At 35.1% G+C, this 12,417-nt stretch overlaps 1 protein-coding gene across 1 annotated transcript in view; it reads right to left on the bottom strand.

Moving 5' to 3' along the window:
• The window catches only part of MNAT1 (MNAT1 component of CDK activating kinase), a 185,156-nt gene that overhangs the window by 109,638 nt on the left and 63,101 nt on the right, over positions 1–12,417 (bottom strand). The window contains exons 4-5 of the mRNA XM_081049597.1: positions 8,178–8,281; positions 1,869–2,009 (exon numbers count right to left, since the gene is read on the bottom strand). Coding sequence (XP_080905723.1) covers positions 1,869–2,009; positions 8,178–8,281 — 245 coding nt within the window. The remainder of the gene's footprint in view (positions 1–1,868; positions 2,010–8,177; positions 8,282–12,417) is intronic.

Below are 12,417 nucleotides of genomic sequence, written 5' to 3'. Positions count from 1 at the left end.
ATAGAAAAAGAAATACAATGTATTCTTTTACTTCCTAAATAAGAATTCAGGAGGATAAAAAGAAATTTAACAAATTCTTTCAACTAGTCAATAATGACTAAATGTATGTTAACTTTTTAACAACAAAAAATTCAGAAATTAAAGTAACAAAGTATCTTTAAAAATAAATTTTAAAATGGAAACCAGAAATTCAAATTTCATTGGTATTCTGAGCCAATCTGTTGTAATTAATTGTTCTAATGAATACAGTAAATTGCTAGGGATTATTTAAGCCACCATGTTACATGATCTAAACAGTGAAGAAAGTATGTTTCATAATGACTTGCAGGTGAAGAAAACAGGAAGTGGGGGGGTCCTGACAAAAACCAATATTAACTCCAGATTATACACATTATACAACATTGGCAGTTTCACATCTTGCTTCATGCCCCACTGAATTAAACGGGAGCTTCATGCCAATAGCAGCTCAATGAGGCAGCAAAAACCTGAGGACTTTGAGGACTAAAACAATATGTAAGAATAATTGCTATGCAAATCTAACCTGAAAATAAAATCTAAAAACTCTTTATATTAGATGAAACATTTTTAAAATGTTAAAGTGTATTTTCATTTTATTAGTTCTATATGTGTAATTAATTCAACTGGTTGCACAAAGAGGCATTAGCAAAGACAAGTGTGTCACTCTTTGTATAAAATGATGAAGGAAAGAAACTTTCAATAAAATAATTACATCAATACTTACTAATTGATGTATTAAAGTTCTTAATTTCTCAGAAAATACATGTCTACGAAAAATGTAAAACACAACACGCATCATTTCACATGTTAAAGCCATATCTGCCACTTAATAGTTTCAGGAAAATTAACCGAAATTGCTAAGGAAAACACCATATTCTATTTTATATGCCACTGTCCATATTTTTAGAATCAAATCTACATTCCACTCAGACAAAATAGAAGGGTTTATGATAAGTATTTTCTGTCTAAGCCTCATTAATGCCCTTACCCTTGCCTTTCCTTTACTTCCCCCATCTACTTCTAATTTACGTAATCTTGCCTCCTTTTTTTATTCTTGATTGCTGGCTTAAATTCTTTTTGGACAAACGCACAGTAGAAAAATATACACATACACATTTACTGGATCATAGAACAACAAACAGTATATCAACTAGACCAAGGAGTTAAATGTTTTAACACCTCATGAAAATTCATTATGTAGACAGAAAGGTAAAGGGGAAAATGCAAAAAGACCTTCCTGGAGAGGACGATTTTCTAGTTGGGAGTTCAACAATATCACACCGGGTTATAAGCATCAAATAATATGTGAAATCTATAAAACACGTCATAAACCTTAGTTATCATTATTACTGTTATCTGACAATGTTATCTGACAAAATTAGCCACCTAAGAAGCTAATTGCTGGAAAACACCAATAACTTGCAAAACACCACCATTTCTTTCAAATGTATTATTTTTCATGCAAAAATATGAAATATCGTTCTCACAGAATAACCCGAGTTACTATAAACTTCGACATGAAGCCGAAACACTTGGAACATGAGCCAGTTATTAGAAAACCAGTATTAACCATGAGAAAAATGCTCTGAAAACAATGTTTTATTAGTCAGTAAGCTTAGAAACATATAAACAACCTATTAATAGCACACTGGATTATGTCAGTTATAATATTACTCTCTCGTCTGAAATAAAATATTGACAAAGTTTTTTTTTAAATAAAGAAATAGAAGTTTAATACCCCAGCACAAACTGTAGAAATGCCATTTAAATGCCATTATCCAGTATAATAAATAGGAAAGATAAACCCTGAAGACTAACGATTTTTTATCCCAATTAACATTAATACATACCAGTTCATCCAGAAAAGCCTGTTTATTCTTTCTTTTTAAAATTTGCTGCAGTTGTTCTTCTTTTTGTATAAACAGTCTTCTTTGCTCATTTTCCTGTCGTTCTACTTCTAAAGCTTCTTCCAATTCCTCCTGTTCCCGAGTCTAAAACAGAAACATTTATATATGGCATGGAATAAATTTAGTAACTAACATCAATCCTATACCACACACTGATTCTGTTTTGGAAGCACAAAACATGCTTGCTAGTCATTTATTATTTAATAGTGCAGCGATTCCACTTTGAAGGAACTAGAATTCCTTTTATTTCATGTGGACATGTTACTATTAAAGAGGATGACATCTAGCAGTAAACAAACACCTTAACAAAGTACACTGAGCCCAGCTGCAGAACTGTAGAAACTGTGCTTACTAATGGGTTTATTTATATTATTACAGACAGTTTCAAGTCATTTATTTTAGGAGATTAGACGAGGAAAACAAAACAGAACAAAAAACAGTATAACAACAAACAATCTCCATATAGAACTTTTGATTGAAATACTCCATTTAAAAGACTGGCTTATTTAATAGCAACAATTTCCAGAACACATAAGGAAATAAAAAGTTATCATAGTTAACTTCTTTTTCCCAAGCTAAAATAAATCTTTATGATTCTAGAATTCCAAACAGAATTCATTAAGTTTTAAAAAACTGAAGTTATTTTCTAACACAAGCATACAAATTTCAAGAGTCCTCTTTGTGAACTGAAAAAATTCAAAATTCAAAGCTAATATGCACATACAATTAATTACAGATCTACTCATTCCCCTTTTATGAAGTTCCTCAGAAATATTAAATACTTCCAGGCTCTGAAATTTATCCCAACTCTAACTCATACTTAAAAGCAGTATCATACCTAGTCTTTGATCTTATGAATAAAAAATACAGTAAAATCTAAATGGTTTTATTTTAAAACCATGACTCTTATTCTTGAAAATATTGTAGTACTTTTCTTTTTAATTCAGTAGAACGCTGAGAATTTATGGTAACTGAAGTCAAACATAGAATGGGGGGGAGACAGATATACAATTCATATATCATTCACATAATATATGAATTAACAGAGACCTCAGAGAAAAGTATGTTTTTATATAAAATAATATTTAAAACACATATTGAATTTTTTAATTTTTTTTTTTGTTTTCCAAAAAACAAAAGTTCTCATGCCAAAAAGATGTTTGACTTATCATTTAAACTCTGTATATCCAAAATTAAGTTTAACACCTGGTCTCTCAAAGCTGACCATCTTCCTATACTCTTTATTTCTACTAAAAGCACACCTATATCTCAGTCATCTCAAGATGAAACCTCAAATTCATCTTCATTTACTCCACCCGCCACTCCCCTTAAATTAAATATCAGTCACTAAGTTGTATTAGCATCTCTCCCTATAATTTTACAAACTTTTCCTCCTCTAGTACTGAGGCTGTTACTCTAACTCAGGCCCCCAGTGGAGAAGAGACTTCAAATTTTATCTAGAAGGATAAATAGGAATAAATGTAAAAAGTTAGGGGCTGTAATATGAGGGTTGGAAAAGTGAACTATTTGATTGGAGGCCCATAAACAGAAAAAGATGACAAAGCAGTAACATGTAAGCAATTCAGTATGACAAGTTTTTAGAGAGGTGCACACAAGGTACAGTCGGAACAGAATTGATAGAGTGGAGGACTCCCCATTTGCGATGATGGAGGACAAGCAGAGCAGAGTCAGAAAAGATTTCATACAGAATGTTGTGGGTTGAATGTGTCTCCCCAAAATATATGTTAAAGTCTTAAGTTCCGGTACCTGCAACAGTTATCTTCTTTGGACAAAGGGTCTCTGCAGATGTAAACAAGTTAACGTCATACCGGAAATATGGACACAGGGGAGGAGGCCATGTGAAAATAGAGACAGAGAGCAGAGTGGTGCTAAAGGTTGCCGGCAACCAGCAAAAGCTAGAAAGGAAGGATTCTAAAAAAAAGCAAGGAAGGATTTTTCCCCAGAGCTTTTACAGAGAAGAACATGGCCCTGATGACACCTTGATTCCACACTTGTAGCCTCCAGAACCGTGAGAGAATAAATTCCTGTTGAGATAATTCTGGTGATTTCTTACAGCAGCTCTAGGAAACTAATACATAGAGGAGATTGAGCTAAGACTTCAACAGTAGGTACTCAGCCCCATTGGAGAGTGGAATGGCCATGGGCGGGAGGGCGGGGGGGACTGCAAAGACATGAATCAAGCTGGAATGCTTGGTATGAGCAAGTCATGAAGTGCAGAGGTAGGGAAAGCTCTAGAGAAAGCTGGACAGGCAAGCAGAGGGAAGATCGTGGAAGGTCTACCATACTGTACTAAGGGAATTTGTACCACACAAGGAAACTGGGAAGATTTAAGGAAATCTGAGGGATGGGTTTAGAAAGATGACCAGAAGTGGTGAAGTAGTATACAGATCAATGGGGTTCAAGACTGAAGACAGGAAAGCTAGTTAGAAAAATATTTCAATAACCCAGATAAGAAATGATGAGCGCCCTAAATAAGGCAATTGTAATAGAATTAGAGGAAGAACCAGGTTTGAAAAATGATAAGAAAAGATGACCAACAGTACATGAAGACTGAGCAGATATGGCTTGAACAAATGGATAAAAAATGTAGAAATAGGTGTGACAGTGAAGATTAAAATGTTCAGTTCTGGAATGCTGTGTTACAAGTGTCTATAATACATCCAGAAAGAAACGTCTGTTAACCACAACAGATATAAGGATATATTACATAATATAATTCTAGGAGCTCAGGAGAAAACTAACAAACTGCAGAAACATTTGAGAGCAATTAGCATAAGGGAGTAACACATAAACAGAAGCACTGAGAGGAACCTGTGTTTAAGAGGCAAGAAGGAAAGATAGGTCTATTAGGAGGATGAAAGAGGAAGGTGAGAAGAGCAGGATGAGGTACTCGAGTAGCAGTAGTGTGGCCCCACAAAAGTTAAGGAAGAATTTCAACATCAAGGGAGAAGCCTGCAACAAAGACTGCGTACAGGCCAAATTCAGACCAATAAAGAGTCTGGCGGGTTTAGCAATGAGGAACTAACTGGTTGCCTCAATTTTCTCATCACTGAAATAGAATATATGAGTATTTTGTACATAGTAGGCCTCAATAAATACTGGTTGGCCAGCTGATTGAATTACTGGGGAAATAACCATCATTAAAAATCAAACATGGGGGTGAGGGGACAATAAAGAAGGTATTGGACTGAGAGAAGGGAAGCAGACTGAAAGACTAAAGGTCTCTGTATTCTTCCTAATAGCACTACCTTACCCAATCAACTTGCCTTGCATTCACATCCCACTTCATATCCATAAGTAAAACTTGCTATTTTAAACTCAAAAAATTTCTCTAATTTATCCCTACCTCCCCATTTCTGTTTAAGTCACCTCTGAACTCACCTACATGACTGCAATAACCTCCCATTGGACTCCTGAATTCCATGCTTGATCCTCTCAAATTCAACCTCCACGAAACCACTAAATCTATTCTAATAAAGACAATACCTTATTATCACCTTGTTGGAAACCCTTCAATGGCAATCATCAACAGCCATGTTCTTATAACATTACTCTAAGGAATTCTGGGAATTCCCTAATAAAATGCCTTAAGGAACACTACAACAGAGATTGAGATGAGAATCCAGCCTATCTCTTGTCCCGTTATCGCTTCAACCAAAGTATTCTGAGCAAGCTTTCATTAAAAAAAAAAAAAAGAGTTCAACTGTTAACACATAAAAACAACTGGTCTATATAAACCCAAATTACTTTTCACAATATAAAAGGTCTTACGTGACCTAGGCCCTTTCTACTTCTCCAACTTCAGCTCTCTCTACTAAACTTTGGCAATATAGAACTATTTACAATTCTCAGAACTCGCCGTGAGTTAGCCATGCTTTCTTGCCTTTGCTAATGATTTCTTTCTGCCTGGACTGTCCTCGTAGCAGCCTCCCTACCCACACCCTTGTCCTACCTTCATGTTGGTAACTTCTACTTGTCCTTCAAGACTCCATCCAGGCATTAGCTTGCCCAGAATGCCTTTCCAATCTTAGCAGGATGGACTGTGTATCCCTCCTCTATACTCCCCTAATAAACAAGCACACAGCACTTTTCATATGCTGGTGACATTGTACTGAAATTACGTGTTCTCTGGAGAACCAGGGTTCTTATTCATCTTCGTATACCGTATCCTTTGCAGATGTTCAACAAGTGTTTATTGAACTGATTTTTTGTGTGCTAAATTGATAGACATTCTAATGCAGCAATCTCTCCTGCTGATGAGAATCCAGAAAACTGAAAATAAAAATTAAGCTAATCTTCACTAAGACTCTATTTCAAGATTAGATCACCTTTAGTCCGTTTCTCCATACTCACACCGATTAATGTTAGGTGCCAGCTCCATGAAACAAGATCTCCTCAGCAGACAACTCAGTAATAGTTTCTCTATGTCAAAAATGGGTCACTTTATGGCCCTAATCATGCAAGAGATTGCTTTTTTTCTTTTCTTCTTTGATACAACACTCATGTTTCTGGAACAGTGAGACTTCAACATTTTAATATGAAGAATCGGAGCAGTTCAAATAATCTCGTAACATAAATGAGATAAAGTATTTGTTTTATTCAATAACCCATCATCATAAAGTTTTCAGATAATTAGAAATTACTACTCTAAAACAATATAACCAGCTTAAAATTAGATAGTTCTTTCACTGAAATTCTCAGTATTATTTCTTAGATTAAAACTATTAATGAAAAAAAAAGCACTTACTTGAAAGGAACAACCTTCCACTATTGAGTTAAGTAGGGGTAATACAACAAGTTACCTAGGTATACCTACTTTATATGTATTTTCTGATGTACCCAGAAAAGGCTATTGGGCAAAGACAGTAATTTTTATAGCACACTGATGCTCTCAGAAATGAGACACCTTTTTCAAGAAGCTAAGCTGGGTATGAATGGAATGAGAATATAGAATGAATTCCTTGAGAGCTTTATAGCAGGAAAGGGCCTAAATCAGGGTGTCCAAACTTTTTTCAACATTTTTCACCAAGGTCCATATGAGGTAAAATACACAAACAGACGGGCCACTCACTCGAGGTGAAGTACTATAGCCTCACCTGGTTTATTTCAGTAAACTAAATATATTTTTGGAATTTACTGAGGGCCAATTAACAATGGATCATGGGTCGCAGCTGGCCCGTGGGCTGCAGTTTAGACACCCCTGGCCTAAATAAAGCACTCTCAGACTACAAGAAGGAAGGCCCTCAAAGCACAAGATGAAAATACAAGTTATGTGATGCAAATATAACTATCATTTTTACCAATGATTAAAAATTCCTGATAAAGTACCTCAAAAATAATTACCTCTGACCATATGATCTCACTTATATGTGGAATCCAAAGAACAGAATAAATGAACAAACAAAACAGAAATAGACTCATAGATACAGAGAACTAATGGTTGGTTGCTAGGTGGGAGGAGGGTTGGGGGGAATGGGTGAGAAATGTGAAGGGATTAGGAAGTGCAAATTGGTAGTTACAATATAGTCAAAGGGATGTGAAATACAGTATGGGGAATATAGTCAATAATATTGTAAAGACTATGTAGGGTGTCAGATGAGTACTGGACTAATCAGGGGGATCACTTCGTAAATTATATAAATGCCTAACCACTGCACTGTACACCTGAAACTAATATAACATAATATTGAATGTCAACTATAATTTTAAAATATATATATGCATAGTCACGGGATATAAAGTACAGCATAGGGAATATAGTCAATAATACTGTAATAGCAATGTATGGTTTCAGATGGGTAGTAGACTTGGGGTTATCACTTTATTAGGTGCATAAATATCTAATCATTATGTTGTTTTGTACACCTGAAACTAATAATATAAAAAGAAAAATAATAATAATTATCCATGATTACCCCCAAAACTAGAGAGCCAAATTATATTAAAGAAATAATAGTTAAACTGTGTAAATTAAGACAATTAAATCTCTGCATGCGTACAATTCTTTCTCCTTTATAGGATACGTTTTAATAGTTCCACCAAAGTTGTTTTTGCTATAGTAATGTGTACCTCTTCCATATATACACATATATTTGTATATTAGTATTTCTGGCCTAAACTTCAGCTAAATCCTTCGTTAATACAACTACCTTTGGAGGACAACAGCTTTTTAAAGGATCATGTAGAAGCAGTCATTTCTAACACAAAAGAAGAAAATACTTAGCAACCAACCAGCTTTAGCTTATTTTTCTGAATGACATCTTTGTTTTCCTTTTGGTATATCTCCATTTTCTTTTTGGTGTTGTCCAAATCGACATTGTTGGTCAAGTTGAAAACTGCATCATAAGGAAACAATGATAGGAAATATAGTTTTAATATAAATCTTGAGTAAACAATAAAAAACAAATATTCATCACAGTGACTTCTTAATTCATCAGGTTGTCATTCCTTACAGCTCTATTTGTGTCCTATTTTAGAGACTAGCTCTCCTTTAGCAACCATGTTTTCTGAGCCCAATATAAAGGAATGACTGTCAGCCTATCACAAAATATGTGCTTGCCATAATCACATTAAATTTTATTTTTATAGTACCTACTCTTTAAAAGAATATAAAAGAACGCTTAAATTTTTAAATGAAAAGAGTAAGTCTGGAATCTGCTACACTAATCAGAATCAATATTCAAAAGATTCTGTGCTCCAGAAACAAACAAAAAGTATCCAAAGAATAAAAAATATTGTATACTTACATAGTTTGTTTTTAAAAAACTGGTTTTATTTACACTCTAATGGTCTCCAACATAGCTATTCACAAGCATGAATTATTTCCCATATACTATGGAAAAAATTGAAACAGATCTGGAAAAGTATGAAACGGATAAGAGTTGAAACTTAACAGGAAAGGTAAAGGATAAACTGGCACCAAAACTTAAGACTGAAATAATTTCATTAGAGAAGCTGCTGAGAAATATTACGATAGGTGATGAGTTTTTAGTAAGTTCGACCTCTCTTTTTATAATTCCGACTCAAAATAATTTGAATTATAAATGCCTTACTCCCTTCTAAGTTTACATAGATAAATCAAAAGGTAAATCTTTAGGTAATACTCTGAACCAAAAACAAAACCCTCTTTTGGTATATATAAAGTACCACCATCACCATGAGCCTGTCTAAAGAAGGATCCATATCATTAAGACTCTCCTGTTTCATAATTCAATTCAGACCACCCTCGGCTTCCTCTGTAATCTTTCTTCATCCATTATTAGGCCTTGTACCCCTTCTCCAATTACTTACCAATGCTTCCTGCTGCTTGTCCTATAAACAGGTTTGATCTACCCTAAATAACTGCTCTACTCAGTGTTTCTACAGATTCCTTCCCCATCTTACTCCTTCCTTTAACTACTAACAACCATTTTAAAAAGTTCTTAAAAGAGTTTGGGATTTTAGAGTCCTGTAAGATTTGAAAAGTAATATTGGAGGCCCAACATGGGGCTACTTGTTTTTTGAGTAAGGTCATCAAACATACTCAAAAGACCAATCTCACCCATAAATCCATTTTTATCTCTTCAAAAGGCCAACATATTTCAAAACATCAATTTATTATAATCATTGTTGAAAATCCAGGCTCATTTAGGTATGTAGAAAAACAAAAGCAATCCTTGATTCTATTATATGCAATTCTTAAACTCTGCGAGAAATGAGAGAAAATGAGAAACAATAGACCTCCAGCTATCTCTTCACTTTTTTATCAAAAAGTAGAAAAGGAAGTAGTAATGGTGCTAAACCAGTAAATCTGTCTAGGATGCAATGTAGGGCATTCTCTATAAACCACATTCTGGCCCCAACGCAAAACAGTCAGAGAAGAAAACTCCAAACTAGCCCTGTCACTCAGAAAGGCAACTGTGATCCATTAGTTAATATGGTCTGATTCCACTAAGTCTGTCAACCACTCACAACTTACTCCTTATACCTAACAGGCCATCCAAATCCAATATTCGTTCACAACCTTCAGCACCCTCAACATCTATGTGCACATTATAATGCTGATCACTTTTTCCTCAGGCACTTCCTTTGCTTGATTAATTTGTCAATACAGTCTCCTGATCTTCCTCCTAGTATTCCAATACTCATTCTTGTGTCCATCTCTGGCTCTTCTTGGCACAGTAATCTGAAGGATTCCGGCTTTTGCCCTCTTTCCTCCCTCTATGTTCCTTGGACAATCTCATCATTTCCCAGTTTCAGCCAAATAAATGCTAGAAAAAGCTAACACCATCTCAGTGCATTTGTAGAAAACCAAACACATAAACGTCTCCAAATTTGCTCCTCCTTGTAACTTCTTTACTGTTAGTGATAGGACTATCATATTAAAACATCAAGATTTAACACTTCCTTCAGCTGACCTACTCTCCTTTGCATTCTACAAGCACCAGTTACCAAATCCTGCAGATTTTACCACCAAAATCGCTTTAAAACTGCCCTTCATCTCCAAGCACTTTGCCAATACACCAAGCCTGGGTCTTATTTTTCCCTGAATCACGTATAATAATCTCTGACTGAACTTCGTATCTCCAGAATCTCTGCATCTTACCCTATACCCTAATCCCATCCATAATACACAATGCTGCCAGACTAATATTTTTGAAGCATAACTCGTATCACCTTCCACCTCCACCATTCTATAGTCCTCTCTCATCCCTTCTGCCTTCCCCACTTTTACTAGAAAAAAAAAATTAAACACTTTTAGAATTCAGAACCCTTCTGTCTCTAACTACTGGCTATACACTAACAATCTGGTTATAACCACTTTCATCTCCCCTTACTTAATAAAGACCTCTCATGAAACTAGACAGTTCTGCATTTTTCAAATGTCCCCCACACTTCATGCAACAATTCCTTTGATCACATGATTCTGCCCAAAATGCTTGATCCCCCTTTCTTACTACTGAAAATATACCCAGACTTTAAGTGTCTACCGAAATACTTTTCCATGAAGTTCTCCCTGATTCCCCTAACGAGAAATAACTTACTTCTCTTGTAAATGTTGAAAACATTGTTTAGAGCTCATTTAAAAATCTTTCTACTTTACATGATTTGTACACATACACAGCATTCATTACTTTGCACTTCATCTTGCATTCAAAAATCGTATTTTATACAATCTCTATATCATCTAGACGTAAGGGAAAGAAAAAAGGAAAGGAGAAAAGAATTTAATGATTATCTGTTAGGTTCCCAACACTATGGTGCTGTGAGCATACAAGAGAACTTCCTGTTTTCAAAGACTAACACTTATTAGGGAGATCAGCCTTACACACGTGACATTAAAGTAATTACACAAGAAACTATATGATCAAGAGATAATAGGGAAAAACTAAAAGTATCCTTATTTCATTCATTAAATATTTAGTGCTATGCTAGTTATTGAATAAATAATTATTAAAGGAATAAACTATCCTTTCAATGGAATCAGATACAAATTAACTCTTCTAAAACAAAGTTCTGATTATGTCATTCAGTCATGAGTCACTAAGTTCACTCATTGCTTCTGCATACATAATGCCTTGAAAAAATAATCCAATCTTACCTCTCCTATTACTTTTCCCTCTCTGCTTTGTGAGTTCTGCAGATTTCTCAGAGCCTCTTTAAGAAGCAAGGGAAAGAGAGACCAAGCAATTCCAATCAGAGTGGCTTGCCCTGACTTGTTGGCTTGAAGTAATCTCCTCAAAATTTTGCTTGAGGAATACACTTGTGTGTGTGTGTGTGTGTGTGTGTGTGTGAGTGTGAATCAAACCTCTGTGAAATACCACATGCACTATGACAGGCCTATGACAGGCACTGTGCATGCCTACCATTTGACCTAATTACATCACTGAATCCTCCTAATAACCTTAAGAGATCATAGGTACTACTATTATTCACACTTTACAAATAAGTTTAAAGATATTAAATAATTATATCCAAGGTACATAGCTAGTAAATGTTGGAACCAGGATTTTAACCTAGACTATCTGATTCCAAAGCCTAGGTTTTTCTCTACAATACTAGTTGTATTACTTCTCTCTGTGCCTAAAAACCACTGCTAGGTGAGTTCAGCTATTCCTCTGCATGTGTACAGACCCCACACCTTCCCACCTCCATACGTACCATCACACTGCTCCCAGAGGGCCCATCTTAGTACCAACCTCAAAGCAGGACAATTTTGGATATCTGTATCTGGCCCACCCTTATATATCCAATTTAATAGGCAGATCTTCCTTGTAATTCACTTTGCAGGTACAATCTCTCCATCCCCAAATGCCCACAATACATTACCTAATATCATTGTGGTAGCACATATCCACTTTCTACCCTGCATAATTATTTTCAATGAACATATCTATTTGATCGACTAGAGTGTTCCTTGAAGGCAGATTCTAGGTCTGATTCATCTTTATCATGCCCACTACTTAAATGAAAAATTTCCAAAACACACCAA

This window comes from Rhinolophus hipposideros (assembly GCF_964194185.1).
Source record: "Rhinolophus hipposideros genome assembly, chromosome: 5".
Lineage (NCBI taxonomy): Eukaryota > Metazoa > Chordata > Mammalia > Chiroptera > Rhinolophidae > Rhinolophus > Rhinolophus hipposideros.
Note: the sequence above shows the minus strand (reverse complement) of the source record. Positions and strands in the feature narration are given on the sequence as shown.